Source organism: Mesoplodon mirus, assembly GCF_964341445.2.
Source record: "Mesoplodon mirus genome assembly, chromosome: 4".
Taxonomy (NCBI): Eukaryota; Metazoa; Chordata; class Mammalia; order Artiodactyla; family Ziphiidae; genus Mesoplodon; species Mesoplodon mirus.
In genome coordinates this window covers 161,158,668-161,185,161 of record NC_138979.1, presented here as the reverse complement: position 1 = coordinate 161,185,161, position 26,494 = coordinate 161,158,668, and the positions used below count along the sequence as shown (strand labels likewise).

General features: G+C 40.1%; 2 protein-coding genes across 3 annotated transcripts in view; both read left to right on the top strand.

Annotated features, from left to right (window-relative positions):
* The window catches only part of TMED10 (transmembrane p24 trafficking protein 10), a 45,215-nt gene extending 26,382 nt beyond the window's left edge, over nucleotides 1–18,833 (top strand). Inside the window, exons 4-5 of the mRNA XM_082618533.1 lie at nucleotides 15,081–15,207; nucleotides 15,643–18,833. Coding sequence (XP_082474659.1) covers nucleotides 15,081–15,207; nucleotides 15,643–15,764 — 249 coding nt within the window. The 3' untranslated portion in view covers nucleotides 15,765–18,833. The remainder of the gene's footprint in view (nucleotides 1–15,080; nucleotides 15,208–15,642) is intronic.
* A 6,253-nt stretch (nucleotides 18,834–25,086) lies between these two features.
* Nucleotides 25,087–26,494, top strand: part of NEK9 (NIMA related kinase 9) — a 36,622-nt gene continuing 35,214 nt past the window's right edge. Inside the window, exon 1 of one of the 2 annotated variants that reach the window (XM_082617959.1) lies at nucleotides 25,087–25,458. In XM_082617959.1, the coding sequence (XP_082474085.1) occupies nucleotides 25,240–25,458 (219 nt within the window). In that variant the 5' untranslated portion in view covers nucleotides 25,087–25,239. The remainder of the gene's footprint in view (nucleotides 25,459–26,494) is intronic. The other variant, XM_082617960.1, reaches the window with a different exon arrangement.

Genomic DNA, 26,494 nt, shown 5'->3' with positions numbered 1-26,494 from the left:
TTGATTTGCTTGTTTCTGTCTCCAGGCTAGTTTAAGTAAAAGAAAGAAAGCAAGAGCTTCTTTGTTTGATGAACTTAAGAGTAAACTGAAAAATCCAAGAATCCTAATTGTATCTAAATAAGATCATGTAAGTTAAAGCACTGTTGTATGGTATAACACTAAGAAAAATGTTGTATTATCATGAGGTAGAAGAATAGGTAAGATGATTTTCAGTTTTTGAGTACTGCTGCTATATTCTCAACCTCAGATTGGATATTAGACATAACTTGTTTTTCTCTAAAACAGATGGTATTATTGTGAGTTTACATATAGAATGATGTGGACGTCACTATCGTAGGGCATTTTATTTTTTTATTATTTTTTTAATAGATCTTTATTGGAGTATAGCTGCTTCACAGTACTGCCCTAGCCTCTGTCGCACAACAAAGTGAATCAGCCACATGCACGCATACATCCCCATGTCCCCACCCTCTTGAGCCTCCCTCCCACCCTCCCTATCCCACCCCTCTAGGTCATCGCAAAGCACCAGCACTGAGCTGATCTCCTGTGCTATGCAACTGCTTCCCCACTAGCTATTTTACATTCGGTTGTGTATATATGTCGATGCTACTCTCACTTCGCCCCAGCTTCCCCCTCCACCCTGTGTCTTCGAGTCCATTCTCTATGTCTATGTCTTTATTCCTGCCCTGCCACTAGGTTCATTAGTACCATTTGTTTTTAGATTCCCTATATATGCGTTAGCATATGGTATTTGTTCTTCTCTTTTTGACTTACTTCACTCTGTATGACAGACTCTAGGTCCATCCACCTCACTACAAATAACTCAATTTCGTTTCTTTTTATGGCTGAGTAATAATTCCATTGTATATATGTGCCACATCTTCTTTATCCATTCATCTGTCGATGGACACTTAGGTTGCTTCCATGTCCTGGCCATTGTAAATAGTGCTGCAATGAACACTGTGGTGCACGTCTCTTTTTGAATTACGTTTTTCTTAGGGTATATGCCCAGTGGTGGGATTGCTGGGTCCTATGGTAGTTCTATTTTTAGTTTTTTTAAAAACCTCCATACTGTTCGCCATAGTGTTTGTATCAATTTACATTCCCACCAACAGTGCAGGAGGGTTCCCTTTTTACCACACTCTTTCCAGCATTTATTGTTTGTAGATTTTTTGATGATGGCCATTCTGACCGTTGTGAGATGATACCTCATTGTAGTTTTGATTTGCATTTCTCTAATAATTAGTGATGTTGAGCATCTTTTCATGTGCCTCTTGGCCATCTGTATGTCTTCTTTGGTGAAATGTCTATTTAGGTCTTCCACCCCTTTTTTTTTTTTTAAGCAGAGGTCTTCTTAGAAGCCCGTATGATTTAAATTTATTTATTTATTTATTTATGGCTGTGTTGGGTCTTCGTTTCTGTGCGAGGACTTTCTCTAGTTGTGGCAAGCAGGGGCCACTCTTCATCGCGGTGTGCGGGCCTCTCACTATGGCGGCCTCTCTTGTTGCGGAGCACTGGCTCCAGACGCGCAGGCTCAGTAGTTGTGGCTCATGGGCCCAGTTGCTCCGCGGCATGCGGGTTCTTCCCAGACCAGGGCTCGAACCCATGTCCCCTGCACTGGCAGGCAGATTCTCAACCACTGCACCACCAGGGAAGCCCCTTCCACCCATTTTTTAATTGGATTGTTTGTTTTTTTGATATTGAGCTCCATGAGCTGTTTGTATATTTTGGAGATTAATCCTTTGTCCGTTGTTTCATTTGCACATATTTTCTGCCATTCTGAGGGTTGTCTTTTCGTCTTATTTATGGTTTCCTTTGCTGTGCAAAAGCTTTTAAGTTTCATTACGTCCCATTTGTTTATTTTTGTTTTTATTTGCATTACTCTAGGAGGTGGGTCAAAAAAAGACCTTGCTGTGGTTTATGTCAAAGAGTGTTCTTCCTATGTTTTCCTCTAAGAGTTTTATAGTGTCTGGTCTTACTTTTAGGTCTTTAATCCATTTTGAGTTTATTTTTGTGTATGGTGTTAGGTAGTGTTCTAAATTCATTCTTTTACATGTAGCTGTCCAGTTTTCCCAGCACCAGTTATCGAAGAGGCTGTCTTTTCTCCATTTTATGTTCTTGCCTCCTTTGTCGTAAATTAGGTGGCCATACGTGTGTGGGTTTATCTCTGGGCTTTCTATCTTGTACCATTGATCTATATTTCTGTTTTCGTGCCAGTACCATACTGTCTTTTATTATTTTTTTAATTTATATTTTTATACAGCAAGTTCTTATTAGTTATCCACTTTATACATATTAGTGTATATATGTCAATCCCAATCTCCCAATTCATCACTCCACCACCACCACCACCACCCCCGCCACTTTCCCCACTTGGTGTCCATACGTTTGTTCTCTATATCTGTGTCTCCATTTCTGCCCTGCAAACCAGTTCATACTGTCTTGAATACTGTAGCTTTGTAGTATAGTTTGAAGTTGGGGAGCCTGATTCCTCCAGCTCTGTTTTTCTTTCTCAAGATTGCGTTAGCTTTTTGGGGTCTTGTGTGTTTCCATGTGAATTGTAAATTTTTTTTTCTAATTCTGTGAAGAATGCCATTGGTAATTTGATAGGGATTGCATTGAATCTGTAGGTTGCTTTGAGTAGTATAGCCATTTCCACAATACTGAGTCTTCCAATCCAGGAACATTTCATATCTCTCCATCTGTTTATGCCATCTTTGATTTCTTTCATCAGTGTTTTATAGTTTTCTGAGTACACATCTTTCACCTCCTTAGATAGGTTTATTCCTAGGTATTCTTTTTGTTGTGATGGTAAATGGGATTGTTTCCTTAATTTCTCATATGATTTTTTGTTGTTAGTATATAGGAATGCAAGAGATTTCTGTGCATTAATTTTGTACCCTGCAACCTTACCAAATTCATTGATTAGTTCTAGTAGTTTTCTGGTGGCATCCATCGTTAGGATTTTCTATGTATAGTATCATGTCATCTGCAAATAGTGACAGTTTTACTTCTTCTTTTCCAATCTGTATTCCTTTTATTTCTTTTTCTTCTATGATTGCCGTGGCTAGGATTTCCAAAACTATGTTAATTAAGAGTGGCGAGAGTGGACACCCTTGTCTTGTTCCTGATCTTAGTGGAAATGCTTTCAGTTTTTCACCAATGAGTATGATGTTTGCTGTGGGTTTGTCATGTAAGGCCTTTATTATGTTGAGGTAGGTTCCCTCTATGCCCATTTTCTGGAGAGTTTTTATCATAAATAGGTGTTGAATTTTGTCAAAAGCTTTTTCTGCATCTATTGAGGTGATCATATGGTTTTTATTCCTCAATTTGTTAATGTGGTGTATCACATTGATTTGTGTATATTGAAGAATCCTTGCATCCCTGGGATAAATCCCACTTGATCATGGTGTATGATCCTTTTGATATGTTGTTGGATTCTGTTTGCTAGTATTTTGTTCAGGAATTTTGCATCTCTGTTCATCAGTGATATCGGTCTCCAATTTTCTTTTTTTGTGGTATCTTTTTCTGGTTTTGGTATCAGTGATGGTGGCTTCATAGAATGGATTTGGGAGTGTTCCTCCCTCTGCTATATTTTGGAAGAGTTTGAGAAGGATCGGTGTTAGCTCTTCTCTAAATGTTTGGTAGAATTTGTCTGTGAAGCCATCTGGTCCTGGACTTTTGTTTGTTGGAAGATTTTAAATTACAGTTTCAACTGGGAGATTGGGATTGACATGTATACACTGATGTGTATAAAATGGATGACTAATAAGAAAAAATAAATAAACAACAACAACAAAAAATTACAGTTCCAATTTCATTGCTTGTGATAGGTCTGTTTATATTTTCTAATTCTTCCTGGTTCAGTCTTGGAAAATTGCACCTTTCCAAGAATTTGTCCATTTATTCGTAGTTGTCCATTTTATTGGCATATAGTTATTTGTAGTAGTCTCTTATAATCCTTTGTATTTCTGTGGTGTCGGTTGTGATTTCTCCTTTTTCATTCTCACTTTATTGATTTGCGTCCTCTCCCTTTTTTTCTTGATGAGTCTGGCTAATGGTTTATCAATTTTGCTTATCTTCTCAAAGAACCAGCTTTTAGTTTTATTTATCTTTGCTATTGTTTTCTTCGTTTCTATTTCATTTATTTCTGCTCTGATCTTTATGATTTCTTTCCTTCTACTGACTTTGGGTTTTCTTTGTTCTTCTTTCTCTAGTTGCTTTAGATGTAGGGTTAGATTGTTTATTTGCAATTTCTCTTGTTTCTTGAGGTGAGATTGAATTGCTATAAACTTCCCTCTTAGAACTGCTTTTGCTGCATCCCATAGGTTTTGGGTTGTCATGTTTTCATTGTCATTTGTTTCTATGTATCTTTTAATTTCTTTTATTTCTTCTGTGATCTCTTGGTTATTTAGTAGTGCACTGTTTAGCCTCCATGTATTTGTGGGTTTTTTTTTTTTTTTTTTTTTTTTGGCTGCATTGGGTCTTTGTTGCTGCATGCAGGCTTTCTCTAGTTGCAGCAAGCAGGGGCTACTCTTTCTTGCGGTATGCAGGCTTCTCATTGTGGTGGCTTCTCTTGTTGCGGAGCATGGGCAGTCTTAAGTAGTTGTGGCATGAGGGCTCAGTAGTTGTGGCTCGTGGGCTCTAGAGCACAGGCTCAGTAGTTGTGGCACACGGGCTTAATTGCTCCACGGCATGTGGGATCTTCCTGGACCAGGGCTCGAACCCGTGTCCCCTGCATTGGCGGGTGGATTGTTAACCACTGTGCCACCAGGAAGTCCCTGTATCTGTGTTTTTTACAGTTTTTTTTCCTGTAATTGATTTCCAATCTCATGGCATTGTGGTCAGAAAAGATGCTTGATACGATTTCAGTTTTCTTAAATTTTCCGAGGCTTGATTTGTGACCCAAGATGTGATCTATCCTGGAGAATATTCTGTGTGCACTTGAGAAGAAAGTGTATTCTGCCACTTTCAGGTGGAATGTTCTATAAATATCAATTAAATCTATCTGGTCTGTTGTGTCATTTAAAGCTTGTGTTTCCTTATTTATTTTCTGTTTGGATGATCTGTCCATTGGTATAAGTGGGGTGTTAAAGTCCCCTGCTATTATTGTGTTACTGTCAGTTTCCCTTTTCATGGTTGTTAGCATTTGCCTTATATATTGAGGTGCTCCTATGTTGGGTGCATAAACATTTAGAATTGTTATATCTTCTTCTTGGATTGATCCCTTGATCATTATGTAGTGTCCTTCCTTATCTCTTGTAATAGTCTTTATTTTAAAGTCTGTTTTATCTGATACGAGTATTGCTACTCCAGCTTTCTTTTGATTTCCATTTGCATGAAATATCTTTTTCCACCCCTTCATTTTCAGTCTGTATGTGTCCCTAGGTCTGAAGTGAGTCTCTTGTTGACAGCATATATATGGGTCTTGTTTTTGTATCCATTTGGCCAGTCTGTGTCTTTGAGGCATTTAATCCATGAAATTCAAAGTTATTATTGATATGTATATTCCTATTACTATTTTCCTAATTGTTTTGGGTTTGTTTTTGTGGGTCTTTTTCTTCTCTGTGTTTCCCACCTAGAGAAGTTTCTTTAGCATTTGTTGTAAAGCTGGTTTGGTGATGCTGAATTCTCTTAGCTTTTGCTTGTCTGAAAAGCTTTTGATTTCTCTGTAGAATCTGAATGAGATCCTTGCTGGGTAGAGTAATCTTGGTTGTAGGTTTTTCTCTTTCATCACTTTAAGTATATCCTGCCACTCCCTTCTGGCCTGCAGAGTTTCTGCTGAAAAGTCTGCTGATAACCTTATGGGGTGTCTTTTGTATGTTCTTTTTTGTTTTTCCCTTGCTGCTTTTAATATTTTTTCTTTGAATTTAATTTTTGTTAGTTTGATTAATATGTGTCTTGGTCTGTTTCTCCTGGGGTTTATCCTGGATGGGACTCTCCGTGCTTCCTGGACTTGGTGACTATTTCCTTTCCCATGTTATGGAAGTTTTCCACTATAATCTCTTCAGATACTTTCTCAGACCCTTTCTTTTTCTCTTCTTCTTCTGGGACCCCTATAATTTGAATGTTGGTGCGTGTAGTGTTGTCCCAGAGGTCTGTGAGATTGTCTTCAGTTCTTTTCATTCTTTTTTCTTTATTCTGCCCCTCGGCAGTTGTTTCCACGATTATGTCTTCCAGCTCACTTATTCGTTCTTCTGCCTCAGTTATTCTGTTATTGATTCCTTCTACTGTATTTTTCATTTCAGTTATTGTGTTGTTCTTCTCTGTTTGTTCTTTAGTTCTTCCTGGTCTTTGTTAAACATTTCTTGTATTTTCTCAATCCGTGCTTCCATCCTATTTCCAAGATTCTGGATCATCTTTACTATAATTACTCTGAATTCTTTTTCAGGTAGATTGCCTATTTCCTCTTCATTTATTTGATCTTTTAGGCTTCTACCTTGATCACTCATCTGTGACATACTTTTTTGCCGTTTCCTTCTTTTTTTTTTTGAGATGAGTGGATTGTGTTCCTGTCTTACTGGTTGTTTGGCTTGAGGCTCTCAGCACTGGAGTTTGTACGCTGTTGGGTAGAGTTGGGTCTTGGTGCTGAGATGGGGACCTCTGGGAGACCTCAGTCTGATGAATATTCCCTGGGGTCTGAGGTTCTCTGTTAGTCTGGTGGTTCAGACTCAGAGTTCCCACCACAGGAGCTTTGGCCTGACCCTGGCTCATGAACCAAGATCCTGCAAGCCACGCGGAGTGGCAAAAAAAAGCGGGGCAGGGAGAATGATGACAAAGAAAAAAAATAAAATTAGACTAGGAAACTAGCAGATATGTTAGAAAGAATATAAAAATAAAAATATAGATGAAACAACAACCAGAAGGTAAAACAGAACCACAGTAGTAAGAAAGAAGAGGAGAAGAGGAAAAAAAAGAGAGGTGGAGAAGGCCTTGGCTGTGGAGGGTGGGGCCTAAGCAGGGGTGGGGTTTGGGTGGTGGGCGGGACCTATGCTTAGGACTTATGCTTAGGGCTGGAAAAGGCCCTGGGGTGGGTGGGGGGGTGGGGCTTAGGCTCAAGGAACAGAAGGGGCTCAAAGGGTGGGAGACCCCACCTGGGAGCTCAGCAGGTCTCTGGGCTCAAGTGGGCAGGGCCATCCCAGAGGGCCCCCTCTCACCCACCTCTCCTGATCTCCCTGGCCTCCCTCCTATGCCCCCAGGACCCACGCGGCCCCGAGGGGGCCTCTGAGGGCATAGGACCCAGCCCGAGAGCCAGGCAGACTTCTGCCGATTAGGCAGGGGATAGCATGCTCCCCCCTGATCCAAGCCCCCAAGGGTCCATCCAGGCGTGGGCAACCCTCCCCCACCAGCCACCCCTCAGGAGCACCGGTCCTATCTGGCCTCCACTTCTCCTCCCCTCTCAGTCCCCCCAGTCCTACCAGTTCGCTTGGGGTTTCCTCCCGTCACCTTGAGCGTGGAGGTCCCCCACCAGCATCCTGCAGGCACCCTAGTTTTGGGGAGACGCAGACTCCACATCTTCCCACACTGCCATCTTGACTCCGCCCCCCCCCATGTGGCATTTTAGAATCCCCATACCTCCTGGAATTTCCATCATCCTTGGACTTTGTTGACACTGGGAAAGGGCCTTTATCTTTCCTGACCTTTTACTTAACCCAAGAGGGGAATCCCTACCAGAAAGGAAACCACAGTGCTTCCTTTGCCTGCTTCCTGCTTCGGAAGTCTGGCACGTCCTAAGCTTTTCTTTACGCACATGGTTACAACACAACTCTAAATTCTCTTTCTTAACCAAGAAACTCCTCCCACTGCTTTCTTTGGTGGTCTACCTCCCCACTCCCCCACCCCACAATAAGCAGATCAGACTGAGACAGAGGAGGACAAGTGGTTATTACACAGGCCAAAGACTAGCCCTTTTCTCAGCCTATGGCTGGGCTGCCTTAAACCTTGCTCAGAAATAGCTATTAGTTGTCTCTGAGCTAATGCCTGTGACAAGAACATGGATAATAGAAGCGCTTGTTGAGTGGTTAATTACCAGAGAGCACTGAGCCTATGTAGAGGTTTTGAGGCATTTAATTTCAGGCCCTTGAGGCAAGGGAGAGACTTTATCTCCAGAGGATTGTGGCCCTTCAGCATCAGTATTTAGATTCAGGAAGGTGGCACATTTCTTTTAATTTTTTTTCACATCACAGCTCTCCCTCACATTTGCAGACTTCATAATTCTGAAATCCCGTGTGGTCCTGTAAGATTCAGTAGTAATCGCTGTCTAAATAGCTGGACAGAGTACCACACTACCTACTAAATTGTTATGGAGGATTAGTTAATGCATGTGAATTGCTATGTAAACACGATACAAATGTAAGGTGACATTATTTGAAGGCAGAATGGTTGCCATTTTGTAAAGAAACATAGTCTTGTAGTTTGAATTCTTTAAAGAGAAAGTATGTGTGTTTCCTCAGCAGTAAAGCACTTTTGATTCCCTCCATTGTATTTTAAGGACCTCTCACCCCTATCAGAGGGTGGCATTTGCCCCTCAGAGGGTGGCATTTTTGTAGAATCAGTATGTGAATTGAGCCATTTCTTTTTAGTTTGTGGTCTGTGAACTAGAACAGCAGTTTGGAGAGACTTACTGTCTAATCTTCAGTTGTGGGAATGAAGGCAATTATCCCACCAAGAAGGAGCTGTCTGACATATCCTGTAACTCTTGGGCTGTGTATGTCCCCTCTTGCTTGGATGTCTGCATTTTCAACTCAACTAAAGTCATGTTTTGCCTAAGGTTTCTATTAGTAAGCCATTTGCCACCGACAAATACACCAAAAACACAGTTGCACTTGGAGCAACAGCTGAAGGCCTTCCAGAGGTTCTGTTTCTCTGAATGCCCTCATGAAGGAGGAACTCTGGTTTTATATACTTGATCCAAAATCCCTTTCTTGACATAAGTTAAATGAAATAACATGGGTAAGGCACCTGACACATAGGTGATCAGTTCAGTAGATTTTAGTCCCCTTCTCCTACCCTTTCTAGAAACTGCCAAATGGCTATGACAGAGTAAATAGGATCTTTCTAAATTTCATTCATTTAGCCCTAAGGTTGGCAGTATTAGCGGGACTTATTTTGGCACATTGTTGACCTTTTGACCTTCGTTGAAGAAGCCTGTGATTCACATGCCCCCATGCATAAGTAGACTTGCCTTTGGGTGTACAACTGTCTTCATTATCTTGATTGTGTTAGACTGGTTGGTCTCCACTTTTATTGCTATGCTTCTAAAATTTGCAGGGGCTGTGGAGTGGGGTGTGGAGATAACAGAGTCATTTGTCTGAATCTGGCTCTCCTCAAGAAGCTTCTCTCTTGAGTTTCTCAGTGTTCCACCAAGGGAAAGAATCTAGTGATTCTCTAGAGGCTGGTTTCACATGTGTGTTTTACGAAGCAGTCTTTCAGATTTAATACCTTTCCTTGGTACAATTACATAGAACTCTGAACTCTTTAGATTCAGATCATCATTAGAGGAATGGAAGATTTGGATATGGTTTAAGAAGAGTAACTTTACAGTTATTTTGGAGGTGTCGTAGATACACAGGGAAAGCTTTTCCAAGCAGTACCTAACATTACAGATGAAGAGTGATAGATATTGTGGTAGAAAGAACTTTTTCCTAGGCAGTGTGCCTGGTGAAGATGAATGCTGAGTGAAAGTAAATGCAGAGTGCTCTTAACATACAGGGAGTGTGTGCTTCAGGGGACCAGCAGCACATACCTGCTATGAGAAAGTTGGCTCCTTAAAGAAGGCATAGAATGGACCTAATGGGTTAGCTACAAGTGTGTACCATGTATCAGGCATGTGGGACTACACAAGGTATATATCATTCTAATTCTGTTGAGTTCAAGATCCAAACTAGTTGGGGGAAGAGGATAAAAAGCAAAAACAATGTGAATATGACAATATATGATTGAGTGTTAATTGTGTGACACAGTCTAAGTGTTGTAGGGCATTAGGGAAGAGGGTATCAGTGTTAACAGTAGTGGTTAAAGGAGGCTTCATGGTTAAGGCTGCAAAGATAGGTACGATTTGGATACACTGAGTGTGTATGCTTTTGGAAGTCAGGGATTCATTTTTGCTTACATTTTACAGCAGAGCTTTGCAGTTTTGATGCTAAATAAATGCTTTGGTAACCCTGGGTAGGGAGTCAGGAGACCATGGTAGTGCTAGTCTTGGTCTTCCCCTCAAAGGACTGAATAACTTTATGGAATCATGAGTTTCCTCATTTGTAAAATGAAGTCTCTGGTAGCTCTGATATTTTTGATTATTTAATGCTTAAATGCAGCCTACAAGGGGAATGCTACCTCCTAGTGGAGAACCTATGGTACACATTGTCAAATAGGGTTTGCTTTTATCAGACTGTTGGCAAAACACACATCATCCTTCCAACTGTGGAAGAGAAAAGTCGACCAGAATAATGGCCTGCCTTCGTGAGATGTGTAATTTCACATTCTTACAGACACTTTGAACATTGAATCAGATGTTTTGAATAGCAGAACAACAGTTAGTGGGGATATTGATAGAGGTTTTCTTATTAGCTTTTTGTACTGACTGATATAAAGTCTTGATGATACTTTTATTATTATTATTATTATTTATTTGGTTGCATTGGGTCTTAGTCGCAGCACGTGGGATCTTCGTTGTGACGCTCAGGCTTCTCTCTAGTTGTGTGCAGGCTCCAGAGTGGGTGGGCTCGGTAGTTGCAGCGCGTGGGCTCTCTAGTTGTGGCGTGCAGGCTCAGTAGTTGTGGTGCACGGGCTTAGTTGCCCCGCAGCATATGGGATCTTAGTTCCCCGACCAGGGATCGAACCCGCGTCCCCTGCATTGAAAGGCGCATTCTTAACCACTGGACCACCAGGGAAGTCCCTTGATGATACTCTTTGAATGCTTAGTCCTGGGCAAGCGAAGAGGGTCTACTTTAAAATACTTAGGATAATTTGTTTAAAAATTTTATTCTATTAGTTATAAAAATTAGAGTAATGCAGTATGAAACCTACGAAGTTTGACTGATAAACTGGACAACTTACCCAGATCCTTGTGGCCTACTATAGCTCATTCACTTCACTTTTGATCCAGATAAAACTTAGTCTAGTCGTCTGGTTTTCTTCACCAAATTTTTTGTTCCTACAGAATAAAATATAAACTCAGACTTGGATTGCAATTCTAGCTCAACCAAGCTCTGAGACCTTGGGCAAGTTATTTAACACTCTGAGCCTTAATTTCCTCATCTGAGAATTTTAGGAATAATAATATTCACCATATATAGGATTATGTTATGAGGATTAAGTGAGAGTATAAGATATAAAATATGGATCACATTCTGGGTATATAGTAATAGGTCTAATTCATTATATTACCTCTTCATCCTCATCCTCAATTTAGCTCCAGCCTAACTTTTGAGCCTTATATTTGCTATTACCCACCACTCACCCACAAGCACGCATGCGCGCGCGCACACACACCTCTACCTACTTATAACTAGGCTACTCATGGCCTCCTAAGCAGGGCCTGCACTTTCTTCCCTACATGTTTTGGTTTGTAGCTTCCCCTCAGCTTCAAATATCTGTCTCTCCCATCTCTTAAAATCCTGTACACCTTGTATGACCCAACTCCCCCACTTCCTGTTAAGCTTTCCTTTATTCTTCCAACTGTAATTAAGTTCGTACTACTTTCTTTCCATTCCACTTTCAATATGTACCTTTGTTGTAGAAGTTAATACATAGTGCTTTATATTATGGTTGTAGCTTTTTAGGTGAGCCTCTCCACGAGACTGTGAGCTTCTTAGGAGCAGAGATCATAATTTATCTTGGTGCCTAGCACATAATAAGCACTCAAAAAACATTGTTAGGGTATTAAAATGTTAAAAAACAAAACAGAAAACACTTTTTACATTTGTTTTGATTTCTAGGTTTAGATTAAATGTAGAAATATATTCATTATTTTTGTTATTTCCACTGAGTATCCATGATGTGTTAGATGGTTGAAATAGCAAGTTGGTTTTCAATATTGTTTTAGTCTTTTGGCAATTCTTTAAGTTCGCTAGATTTTAAACTAATATCAAGAATAAAGGTAGTTATCAGGCAGAGATGTTTTTTAGGGAAAGAGACCTTCATCCCACTCAAGAAGTCTGCAAATAATTTACTGAATTAAGGACAGGATTGAGTAGGGATTTCACTGAGAAATTGAAATCGACTTGGATGATATGTTATGAATAGAAGTATAGAGTCTAGAATAGGTCCTGTACTAGAAAAGGGGTTAGGAAATTGAATGATTAAGTAAACAGTGGCCCATATGCCATATGGAATACTATGTAGCAGTTAAGAAGTATGAGGTGAATCTACAAGCACTGAAGTTTTTGGAAAGATTTTATTAAATGAAAAGAAAGAAGCCTTAGAACAACATATACATTATGATCGCATTTATAAGTATGTTTTAAATTATATTTTCCTATGTACATTTATATACATACAAAGGCATAAATAGTGTGTTACCTTCTGACAGGGTCTAGAAAGATATCCACCAAGTTCATAACCACCTCTGGGAAGGAATGTGTGGATGTGGGAATCGAGGAGCTGTGAGGATGGGCCTTTTGTTTTTGTTTCCTTTGCTTCTGAATAATTTAAATTCTTTAGTAAGGGGCCATATTTATATGTTTCTTGTACAGCTAAAAAATAAATGAAACACCAGAAAGGAAAAGGATTGGGAACAGGCTTGGGGAACTATATTCTACAAAGGCTATTCTCAGTACCAAATTTATTTTCATTCCATCCTCCTTTTTGGGGTTTTAGGCCTTTGGGCTATTGTCATTTAACCAAAAAAAGGGTGGGGAGTTAGAAGTAGTCTTCAAAGTAATTTTTAAGAATATTATTTTCAGCTGGCAGAGAGAGGTACAGCCATAGTTTCACTTCCAGTTCCTTTTATAAGTTTCTATTTAAGGAACCTTAAAGCACTTATCTCTAAAGATGTATCATGCTGTTGCCTTCATACTGTCTCATTCAAGAAACTTTGGAGGGGAAAGCATATACCAGGAGGGAAAATGTTAAACAGCCCAAGGTTCAGCTTATTATATATGTCTTGTATCTTTTTCCTGGGGGAATCTCTTTGCTCTGCACCTCTGTATGAAATCAATTAACAGCTATGTATTGCAGGTTAATGACAAAACCTGGTGTTTGGGTATTCAGCTAAGAGTGTTAGCTCAGTGTATTAACTAGCCGTTGTAAATCTTATACCCAGTTAGCTTTATTCTGTTCTGTAGCTAGCTGTCAGTCAAGCTATTACCTGTATCCGGCATTTTACAATTGTAAGAAAATGTACATCCAGTGAAAGAAAACTTAGGTGGATCGTTACAAATCCATCACTATATTTTAGGTACCTTAGGACTTCCCTGGTGGTGCAGTGATTAAGAATCCTCCTGCCCATGCAGGGGACACAGGTTCGTGCCCTGGCCTGGGAAGATCCCACATGCCACAGAGCAACTAAGCCCATGCGCCACAACTACTGAGCCTGAGCTCTAGAGCCCATGAGCCACAACTACTGAGCCTGCGTGCCACAACTACTGAAGCCCACGTGCCTAGAGCCCATGCTCTGCAACAAGAGAAGCGACCATAATGAGAAGCACGCACACCGCCATGAAGGGTAGCCCCTGCTCGCCGCAACTATAGAAAGCCTGCGCACAGCAATGAAGACCCAATGCAGCCAAAAATAAATAAATTAAAATAAATAAATAAATTAGGTACCTTAAATATAAACTCAATTTTTATATCCCTATCTTAACAGCAGTTTTTAGTTTTCTTTTATTTTAAATAACTGTGTCTTGTTCTTCACAGGTTCAGTGAAGAATATAGTTTAGTGAAGAGAACACAAGAACACCCTCAAACTATTCCCATTCATGCCACATTAACTGCTATTAACATTTAACAGAGAAAAATAACAAGGAAGGTGAATTGGACAGAAGAGAAGAAAAAGTAGGGAGTTGTATAGAGAATGTATAGGGAGTAAAGAAGCAGATGTAGAAATATTTTTTGAAGAGTTCTCTGTGGAAAAAGTTTAAGAGCAACTGGTATATGAGTTTTAAGATCTTGAAAGCTCTGGTGTTATATCCCCATTTTAATACAAATCATAATCTAAGATTGACAAAAAAAACAACTAGAATAATGAAATCCTCTCTCTGATCATATATGCCTTTAGTTACTAGATACTTTTGGAGGTTTCACAGTGGTCTGGGGTGAAAAAGGAAGACAGTTTATTTCTCATACCCTTCATTCGTTAGCACACAGCAATGTCCTTGGAGATTTATTTTGATAACTGGCTATGTAATTAAAAACAAAACACATGGGGATATATGTATTCATATAGCTGATTCACTTTGTTATACAGCAGAAACTAACACAACACTGTAAAGCAGTTATACTCCAATAAAGATGTTAAAAAAAAACAAAAAAAAACACTCTGGGATTTTTTTTTTTTTTTTTTTAAGCAGAGCTAGGATTCATCTGGGTTCTAGAGCTCTGTTACAAACCTTAAAGCTGTTGTGAGATTTAAATGAGCAAACCAGAATTCTCTAATTTTGCAGTTTGAGTTATTATCTTAATGTTATAGTTATATGTACTCTCTCATTCCTGTGCATTCCCTATTGGGAATTTGGTGTGTTTTCTTCTCAAAACTACATTTGACTAATACTATGACGCTCACACTTATGCTAATAATATTGCTCATTTCTTAGACAAAAGTGGAAAGGCAAAGTAAAATGCTTTATTAAAGTCAGAAATCTTGGAAAAATAATATATCTTATAGGTTACCGTACTAAGGAGGTTTTAATCAAAATTAAAGTATAAAAAAAGTCTGAGATGGAAACATATAGACAGTAGGGAAGGGAAGAAACCCAAATTTTAAAATGTGTTAGAACGATGACAGAAGAAATTTTACGTTTAGCAAAACTTTTAAAAAGACTCCTCTGTTATATTATATTTTATATATAAAATTCTTGACTGTTCGTGTTCTTGACTGTAGCAGTTTTTTCAGGGAGTGTGTTCATAATTCCTTTCTTTTCCAGATTGCAAAAGTTGAGAAGCTCAAACCTTTGGAGGTAGAGCTACGACGCCTAGAAGACCTTTCAGAATCTATTGTTAATGATTTTGCCTATATGAAGAAGCGAGAGGAAGAGATGCGTGATACCAATGGTGAGGGGAGGGAAGCTCTTGTTTCTCAGTACGTGCACCGTAAAGGAGATAGATCCCCAAACTTTAAATTCTGGTGTACCTTTTTCTCAGTTTTGCCAAAGGGGGTTGTGTGGAAGGATAATTGCTTACTTCGATGTTGTTGCTCTACAGGTAAATGAGCCTTGTTAGATTTTCAAGGGAATAGTTTTTTCTGTGATAAACAGTTGACCATATTCTCAGTCTGCTTACAGTGTATCAAACTAATAGTACTAATCTTTGTAATTTTTAACACTTATGTATAAGATAATGAAAATTTAAGAAAAAAACTTATCTGAAATCCTACTGTAAGGCCTAGGGGCAGAGTGAAGCTAATTAATTGCCTTTTCCCCCTGGCCGTTTAGCCTACTGAGCCTTGCTTCATTACATTTACACTGCTTTTGCTTTTTTTTTTTTTAGAGTCCACAAACACTCGGGTCCTGTACTTCAGCATCTTTTCAATGTTCTGCCTCATTGGTCTAGCCACCTGGCAGGTCTTCTACCTGCGTCGCTTCTTCAAGGCCAAGAAGTTGATTGAATAATAAAGCCCAGTCTCCTCCCACCTTGTATCTTAGCCAGCAGAACATCGCTGGGATGTGCGTGGCCTAAGACATCCTACCAGCAGCACCATCAAGGCACGTTGGAGCTTTCTTGCTAGAACTGATGTCTTTTGGTGTGGGAGGACGTGGGTTACCACCTACACCCAATAAGTCAAAGAGGGACTTCTTTTTAACTTGGTAGGATTTGGACTGGTTTTGCAACAATAAGACTATTATTAGAGTCACCTATGACAAAAAATAGGGGTTACCTAGATAATGCCAAAGCCAGCATTTGTACTGGGTTTCCTCGTATGATCTGTTTGAACCATGTTTTCTTTCCTTCTCCCACTTGCTCACCAGCTTGGGCTTCCACTCTAGTTCTTTTACCAACATTTGTATGACCATGTTGAACTTGTTTCATTCTGATTGTCCTCTTTGGATTTCTGTGTGACAACACCATTAACTTTCTCTTGACCCTTAGCTGAAATGTTTAGATAGCTTCTGGTGATACCCTTTCATAATTTTATGTCTCTTAAAAGTGTAGTGGATGTGACACCTCGTAGAAATGAGCTTTGAACTGTAGGTTACTCTTAAAGAAAATTTCATTTTAGAGAATTAAAATATTTGTGCTCAGCCTCTTAAACTTTTTTCTTTTTGTGTATTTATGTGTGTTTAGTTCTATGCAGTTTTATCACATGTATGGATGTGTGACCACCACCACAAGATGCAGAACCGTTTCATCACATGGATCCCTTGGGGTACCCTTTTGTAGCCACAGTCCCCTCCTTCCTTAACCCCAAGCCCCAACCTCTGGCACCACTAATCTGTTCTCCATCTCTCTAATTTTGTCATTTCAAGAATGTTACATAAATGGAATCACATAGTGTATAACCTTTTGAGATTGACTTTTTTCACTCAGCATAGTGCCCTTGAAATGCATCCAAGTTGTTGCATATATCACTAGTTTGTTCCTCTTTATTGCTCATTAGCATTTCATGGTGTGGATGTACCACAGTTTAACCAGTCACCCACTGAAGGACATCACTGTTGTTTTCAGTTTTGGGCCATTACTAATAAATCTGCTGTGAACATTCATGTACATGTTTTTATGTGAACATAAATTTTCATTTCTCTGGGATAAGTGCCCAAAAGAGCAATTGCTGGGTTATATGGTAAACACATGTTTATTTTTGTAAGAAACTGTCCTGCTTGTTTTTCAGAATGACTGTGTCATTTTACGTTCCCATTAGCAATGTATAACCAATCCAGTTTCTCCACATCCTCACCAGTATTTGCTTTTTTAAAAAAAATTTTTTAGTCATTCTGAGAGGCATGTGTAATGATATTCATTGTGGTTTTAATTTTCATTTTCCTATTAGTAAATGGTGTTGAACATCCTTTCATGTGTTTATTTGCCATCTGTATATCTTCCTGGTGAAATATCTGTTCCTTTGCCCATTTTATGATTAGATTGTGTGTTCTTTTTACTACTGAGGTGTTTTTTTTAATTGAAGTATAGTTAATTTATACTATTGAGTTTGAGGAGTCCTTATATATCCTAGATACAAGTCCTTTGTCAGTTATGTGGTTGCTTAAATTTTTAACATAACTTCTACAAAGGAAAAAATAAGTAAAATTTATGAAGTCTTGTTACATGGCAAGTCACTGACTTAATTTCTGTTCTTATGTATTCCATCTAGACAATTAAGACATATGAAGTATTAAAAAGTAACACATCTGGAAGGATCATGAATCGAGTAAATACCTGAAAATGTATGTTATAAAAGCAAATCCAATAATCACTTTGGGAATATGAGGTGCCTAAAGGCCAATACTAAGGTAAATAAGAGAAAGTGTGGACACGAATGACCATGTTCATAAACAACAGTGAAAAATAACATCACTTGATGTTTTCCCCACTTCTCCCAATAAAGTGGGTGGGAGTTTGTCCTTTCTGTAATCTCTTTTTTTTAACCCTGCTGACTGTTACAGGGCTTGTCCCATCGCAGTGACAAGCATTACAGGGCTTAGGGCTCTGCAGCTTGCAGTTAAGAAGCAGCGTGTTGGAATTAACAGAGAACGGTGCTGTCATGACCTGGATAAAGTACAAAGGGGAAAGAGGGAGTGAGTTATGTTGTTAAACTCTCAGGCCGTTCTGTAAATGTTGCAGCTATTGTGAACCCAAAAGCCTTTTTTTCCCCCTCTTTTGACTCCCTGTATGCATTCCCCTGGTGTGGCATAAAAGTAGTTCTGTCATTAATTTGTGCAACATTGCCATCTGCTGTTAAGAATTGATAGATACTGTTTCTGAGAACCTGGCAGCCAAATCTCACCATAAGGGCAGCAGATGTTGAGAAAGTCTATCTGTGGTATTACATATACTAAACAACAGAGGATACATCCAAGCAGGGAAGAGAATAACCAAATTTGTGACTTAAGATCCATCCTTGGACGTTTAAAGGTGAAATACTGTTCTGTACCATTAGCCTAACAAGAAACTCTTTCATATTTCTGACTGGTGCCTTTCCCCTTTTTAGAAACAATGAAAGCTACTCAGTTGGTTGTAGTCTTCTGTTCTGACAAAATGTCAAAGAAGAAGATAGGAGAGGAAAATACTTTATTTTGCTGATGTTTTGTTCCCACATGTGACTTTGTGAAACTGAAATTCTTTCCTGTCCTTTCCTTTTACTCATGCCAAGACTACAAACTTGGAATTTGTGCTTTTGGTTTAAAGTTCATTGATATCACAGTTTGATTTTATCTAAAAAGTAAAATTATTTGCCTTTGATAAAAGACTAGTGCAAGAGCAAATCAGCTTTAAAAACGAAGATGTTATCTGCTTTCCTCCATTTTTGAACCTGTTATTCAACAAAGCCTGTAAATTATTGATGAAAGTGATAGTTTTAAGTAAGCTTTGTTATACCATTGTCATAAACCCCTGTCATAAGCTGTTTTTATGTTTGTTTAATGGAAAGAGGCATGTGGGATTTACGGATTTATACAGATTCACTTGTAAGTGTTGGATTGGGGATTTTTGTGTAAATTTTCTCAAATAAAGGCTAGCAGAAACTATCTTAGGTGTATTTTTCTGTTACTCTTGAGTATCTCTTTGTCTGGATTGGCAATAATTCCTCCATATTCTTCAGTATTAAAGTGTGGGAAATTATATGTGACGAATTAGAGAAAAAATGTTTGTAATTTACTCCAGATGGATAAAGTTTATGTGAGCTAGTAAAAGTTTATTATACTTTATATATAAATGTATAAACTGTATATAATACGTATATTAAAATAATAATAATTATACATGTTCAGAAAGACCAAATAAGGTTCTGTAAGCCAGGAATTCTCTGTAGCTTCTCTGTTTTAGAAATTGCTACTGGAATTATTCCTACAGAGGGTCTTCTCCCTTTCCCTCTGTTCTTAGAATACCCCTCCCAATTTAGAAACCCCCAGGACTTGCTTTTTTGACCCATCACATCTATGCAAAACCCCACTCCAGCAGGTAAAGGCCATTTTCTCCGTTCCTTTTACTTGCAGTTGAATCTTTTCCATAAAGCTTCTTTTTTTTAATTTTTAATTTAATTTTTATTTTTGGCTGCGTTGGGTCTTCGTTGCTGCATGCAGGCTTTCTCTAGTTGTGGCGAGAGGAGGCTACTCTTGGTTGCGGTGCGCGGGCTTCTCATTACTGTGGCTTCTCTTGTTGCGGAGCATAGGCTCTAGGCACACGGGCTTCAGTAGTTGCGGCACACAGTCTCAGTAGTTGTGGCTTGCGGGCTCTAGAGCGCAGGCTCGGTAGTTGTGGCACACGGGCTTAGTTGCTCTGCGGCATGTGGGATCTTCCCAGACCAGGTCTCGAACCCGTGTGCCCTGCATTGGCAGGCAGTTTCTTAACCACTGCACCACCAGGGAAGCCCCATAAAGCTTCTTTTTAAGAGTCAACCTGAAGTGCTTTACACATTGACTAGCTGGCCTCTTATTTACCCTCTACCTCCGTTTCCCCAAAAAACAGTTAATAAATTATGTCAGTGAATCTGTAGTTTATAAAGTAGTGGTTCCCAACATTTAAGTGTAAATACTTTAACATCAAAAATGTCTTATTTCTTACTGATATTTTATAGAACATAAATAGTGAATGAATTCAGCAAAATGTGTAAGTGAATTTAAATTTAATTGTCTCAACAGTATATATGTTAAATGGTTGTACATGTTCTACAAATTATTAGCTATTCAGTCTGCTACAATGATATCTCATATAGCATGAGCCCCATGAATAATATGAATTTTTCTAGTACCACATTTAAAAAGTAAAAAAAACAGTTGAAATTTATTTTCTTTTATTTTTTAAATAATTTTTATTGGAGTATAGTTGATTTACAATGTTGTGTTTTTCTGCTGTACAACAAAGTGAATCAGTTATACCCATACATATATCCATTCTTTTTTAGCTGCTTTTCCCATATAGATCATTACAGGGTATTGAGTAGAGTTCCCTGTGCTATACAGTAGGTTCTCATTAGTTATATATTGATATTTTATATATAGTAGTGTGTACATGTCAATCCCAGTCTCCCAATTTATCCCTTTCCCCCTTGGTAACCATAAGTTTGTTTTCTACATCTGTGACTCTATTTCCGTTTTGTAAATAAGTTCATTTGTACCATTTTTTTAGATTCCACATATAAGTGATATCATATATTTATCTTTCTCTGTCTGACTTACTTCACTCAGTATGACAATCTCGGGACTTCCCTGGTGGTCCAGTGGGTAAGACTCTGTGCTCCCAATGCAGGGGGCCCGGGTTCGATCCCTGGTCAGGGAACTAGATCCCACATGCATGCTGCAACTAAGAGTCCACGTGCCACAACTAAGAAGCCTGCATGCCGCAACTAAGACCTGGCACGGCATGCATGCATGCATGCATAAATAAATATTTTTAAAAAGTACGACAATCTCTAGGTCCATCCACGTCACTGCAAATGGCATTATTTCGTCCTTTTTGATGGCTGAGTAATATTCCATTGTATATATGTACCACATCTTCTTCATCCATTCATCTGTTAATGGACATTTAGGTTGCTTCCATGTCCTGGTTATTGTAAATATTGTGAAATTAATAATACATTAAGTCTAATATATCCAAAATAGAATGTCAACATAAAATTCAATATAAAAATGTAAAAATGACTGAGATATCTAACATTCTTTGTTCCATATAAAGTCTTTGAAATCTGGTGTGCATTTTACGGCTACAACACGTCTTACTTCAGACTAGCCACAATTCAAGTGCTCAGTAGTTTCGTGTAGCTAGTGGCTACCACATTGGACAGTAAAGCTATAGACTTTGCTAAGTACTTTGGTAGTTTCTTTAATATTACCAGTAACTCTGTGGCCCCTGGGAATCATCCATTCACAAGTGAGAACTTCTGCTATATAGCATCCTAACTATTCACTTGTTAAAATATAAAATGGAAATACTGTTTTTTACCAGAAGCACTTTAAAATCAGTTATACCTTTGAAATGGTGAGTATTTCTGGACTTACTTAAGAATATTCAAAAGTCAGATATTTAGTTTCATTTATATCTAGTACAATGAAGTGCTGAACTTGAGTTTCTGTTTTATATTCTCTAAGATGGAACAGGACATTTGTTAAGCTTTTTATCTATGCATTATAACTAGAACATAATATCAGGCTAACCAAATTATAGAAAACTGTCTAGTTCCATATGGCAAAGATGCCAGAAAAGTGAATTTTTAAGCTTTGGCTGAAACCTACTCAGCTCCTCTGAATGAAAGTCAGCACTTCTAGCTATACGTAATTGTTTTTTTCCATTCAACTCAAAAATCATTTATTGATCATCTATTCTATTTAATGTGCTGAACTAAACTCTGGAGTAGACCCAGATAAATAAGAAGCAATACCTATCCTCACTCAAAGTGCCTTCTAATTAATAGGAGGAGGTAGATGGAATGTCCTCTCTCCAGCATGATCTCCGTACTTTCTTTAGCCACCACTGACTTATAACATTTTGGATATTCCTTCAGGAAGCCTTCACTAACCCAGCTAATTTGGCTTGGAAGGGGTGCCCCTCCTAAATACCTTTCTAGAAGATTGTACTTTCCTTTTAATAGCACTTATATATGGTTGTAATTGCCTGTTTATTTGTCTGTTATATGGATTGTAAGCTTCAGGAGAGTAGGAACCGTGTTTATTTTGTTCTCTTGTAACCCAGCACCTGACACAAGTTCGTACTCAGTGTTTGTTGGATAAATGAATTGGAAGTTGAAAACTATCTATACAATCTAAGAACCCCGGAATGAAACCAACAAAAAATTTAACGGGTTATCAGTCAGTCAGTCTTGCATTTTGGTTTAAAAACTGTTATATATGTATGAAATAATGACGACCTGATATTCTTTCAACAAATAATTTTTAGGCCTATAATGTCAAGCACTTTTCTAGGCACTGATGATACATAGTTGTGAACAAGAGAGCAAAATCCAGGCTCTCATGGAGCTTATATTCCAATGAATGGTGATAATCAATAAAGTAAACAAACAAGACATCAATTTTATAGATAAACATTGTGAAGAAAATAAGGAGTGGTGTGATCTGGTGGGAGAGCTGTGTTACTTTGCATCAGATTGGCTGTGAAAAAGAGAGGTTTGGTTAAATACAAGCACAGCGTAAGTAGATAGATCATCATGAAGTCTGGTACAATAATAGAAAAAATGGATCCAGATCAAGGAAGGCAGAAGTCCCTTGTACCCTCCTATTCAGACCCAATGTGGAAGGTTATACAGAGTGTAGCATATCGTACTTTAAAAGGAACATTGATGAACTCTAGAAAGGTCAGAGGAATGTGAGCTCATTAGCTCTCATACCCTTCACCCCATTCTACCAATTCTCTTCCTCCTGTATTTGCTGTCACTATCCACCTAAAAACCTAGATGTGAGTCTCCTGGACTCAGATTTGCCTCACCAACCATATCCTAACTGAGCACAAAGTTCTAAACGTTCCTCAGATGGATTTCTTAAATCTGGGCCCCTTTTCCACTCACAGTGATAGTACCTCAGTGCATCTCCTGGCCTCCAGTCTTTGTCTTGCATATTGCCATCAGAGTTCTTTGTAAAGTATAGCTTTGGTCCATGAAAGGTGATCATATTGGTTTTTGCCTGTGCTGGGCACATGAGCAAAAGAAGACTTACTAATTATGCGGGGGTGGGGGGAGGTATAAATTGGGACATCACATCACCCAGCAAATCAGGACATATAGTCACACAAATCATATACTCCCCTGCTTAAAAATCTCCAATATTTTCCATTGCCCACAGGAAAAGCCAAATTCTCTAAATAAACATTTGAGGCCTTGTCTTCTGCTTCTACCCCACATATGCCATGGCCGTCGGCCACATTGCCTTCTCTTAGCCCCCAAACATCCTGCGCTCTGAAAGACATCTGGAGCCATGTTGCTGGGTTTGACTCCCAGCTCCCCTCACTACCTATGTAACACAGAGCAGGTTACTTAACCCTTCTCTCTCAGTTCCTTTTGTAGAATGGGAATACTATGAGGATTAAATGGGATTATACATAGAAAGAAAACCTTTATTTTTTTTTTTAATATTTATTTATTTAGGCTGGGTCCGGGTCTTAGTTGCAGCACGTGGGATCTTTGTTGCAGCATGTTTTAGTTGTGGCATGCCGGATCTTTCTTAGTTGCAGCACGTGGGCTTCTCAGTTGCAGCATGCATGTGGCATCTAGTTCCCCCACCAGGGACTGAACCCAAGCCCCCTGCATTATGAGCGGGGAGTCTTACCCACTGGACCACCAGGGAAGTCCCAAGAAAACCTTTAGCATAGTGCCAGGAACATAACAATAAATGTTAGTTGTTATCTCTGTAGGATATATTCCCACAATTTTACGATGAAAAAGTAAACTTGGAGGGCCTCCCTGGTGGCGCAGTGGTTGAGATTGCCTGCCGATGCAGGGGACGCGGGTTCGTGCCCCAGTCCGGGAGGATCCCACATGCTGCGGAGCGGCTGGGCCCGTGAGCCATGGCTGCTGAGCCTGCGCGTCCGGAGCCTGTGCTCCGCAGCGAATAGGCCACGACAGTGAGAGGCCCGCGTACCGCAAAAAAATAAATAAATAAATAAATAACCTTGGAGATGTAAAGTTGCCCAAGGTCACATAACTGATGGAACATGTTTTTCCACTGTACTGCAATTCTTTTAGTGACTTGAGGGCGGGGAGCACCCTTTGCAGATTCCCCACCTCCAAGTACAGTATCTGGCACTTAGTGCGCAAAGAATGTTGCATGAGGTCAGTTGGTCAAAGATTTGGAAAGACACGTAGAAAGAGAATGTGAAATCTGGAAAGAGAGGGTCAGGAGAGTTGACTTAAAATATTCCTGAAGTTATGTGGAAGATGGAGGGACCCAGCGTAGTCTTGGGTATGTCTGGAAGAAACATCTGGGCCCACTGACTGAGATGACAGGAGGCAAGTATTTCCGCTGGGGGAGAAAAAGATATAAATTGAAGGGAAAAGGTATAAATTGCTTACTAAACAAAGAGCGCTGTGCGATGTTGGAAGGGACTGTTTCCCCAGTCACTGCCCTTGAGATAGGCCTGGCGCCCATAGAGACTGGATGACCTCTGGACATCAAAACTGTCTGAGCCTAGAGTCTGTCATACAGAGTGAAGTCAGAAAGAGAAAAACAAATACCGTACGCTAATGCATATATATGGAATCTAAAAAAAGAAAAAAATGGTACTGATGAAACTAGTGGCAGGGCAGGAATAAAGACGTAGACGTAGAGAATGGACTTGAGGACGTAGGAGGAGGGTAAGTAGCATGGACATATATACGCAACCAGATGTAAAACAGATAGATAGTGGGAAGCAGCTGCATAGCACAGGGAGATCAGCTGGGTGCTTTGCGAAGATCTAGAGGTGTGGGATAGGGAGGGTGGGAGGGAGGATCAAGAGGGAGGGGACATGGGGATGTATGTGTGCATGTGGCTGATTCACTTTGTTGTGCGACAGAGGCTAGCGCAGTATTGTGAAGCAGTTACACTCCAATAAAGATCTATTAAAAAAAAAAAAAACTGGGAACCTGGCCAGCAATCAGGGGAGGGATCTGCAGACCCGTCGATGACGCCCTTGCCCCCGCCAGAGCCACTGGTCTCCACACGGTCTCCACCAGGCGCCGCCACCCCCGCCGGAGGCCTGGCTTTCCCAGACCGCCTGGAGGAAAAGCAGCCTCGCCGCTGGGCTAAATGAGCGACCAGAGAAAGCGAAGGAAACCCCGCCGGGCCGGAAGCACTCAGAACTGCTTCCGGGTCAAGGGGGAAGGACCTGCCATGGAGCCTCGCTGGGCGGCGGGGTGGCTGGGCTGACGGGGCCGCGGGCTGGCGTCTGAAGCGGGAGAGGCGCAGCGCCGCCCGGGACACGCAGGCGGGTCCCGCGGCCGCCGCCATGTCGGTGCTGGGCGAATACGAGCGACATTGCGATTCCCTCAACTCGGAGTTTGGGAGCGAGTCCGGGGGTGGCGGGGACTCGGGCCCGGGGCCCAGCTCTGGTCCGGTGCCCCGAGCCGGCGGCGGCGCGGCGGAGCAGGAGGAGCTGCACTACATCCCCATCCGCATCCTGGGCCGCGGCGCCTTCGGGGAGGCCACGCTGTACCGCCGCACCGAGGTAGCGGCCCCCGGCTCCGGCCGCCCCCGCCCCGCCTGCGCGGCCCTGCTCTCCCTGCTCGTCGTCCTCGCTTAGTGTTAGGGCCCCGCAGGGTATCTGTCTCGGGGTCTTCATCACTCGTTCAACATTCCTGCACTAGGAGTTCGTTAGAGAACTGGTTTTACTGACTGGTCGTTTTTTAAATCAGGCAACTGAACAAGTCATTGAACCTTCTCTGAGCCTTAGTTTCCCCATCTGTAAATTGGAGTTAGTGATAGCTACGTACCTTAAACGTAATATTTACTTTTTAAGGTTATTTTGAGAATCGAACAAAGATACTTTGCAAACTGTAAATTAAAGTAGTTTATGAATGTGAGGTATTGTCAAAACTTCCTTCCTATTGTGCCGTACAGCTCTCCAAGGTCGAGGTGGAGAGGAGGGGATAGCTTCAAAATTCCCACATCCGTGGCAGCTCCCCTGCCTTTGCCATATCTTTATGTTCAGATATGAACACTCAGTTGGAGATTTTTCTTGAAGATCATAGGGAAGATTTTAGCGTGTTAGTTTCTTCAGTGATTATCCAGCAGCGTTTATGCGTGGGAAATACTTTTTTATTTTGGTATATTCTAAGCCGTTAGTTCTTAACTTTGGGAGGGACAGGACTCCTTTGAGAATCTAATGTAAACATACCCTCCCCGCAGTCCACTACTGCACACATACAAATCCTTTGAAGAGATTTGTGGATTACTGACCCTCAAGTTCAGAATATATACTGATTAAAACCCTATACTGGGGAGTCTACTTCCAAAAACTAATCAGAAACAGGGTTTGATCACTAAAGTCTTAAAACTCTAGTTTTAGAATAGGTAAGCATCAATGAGAACTTGCTGGGGTTGCTGAAGGTGATTGATCTATCAGTGATCTATCTGTCTGCAGTTCTGGTGTGTGTTCCAAGGTACTTTTAAGGCTAAAAGATGGAGGAGGAGAGAGGTGGTTGCAAGATTAATGTATAAGGTTAGAGTTACTGTTAGTATTCTGTTTACTTATTTGTACTCAA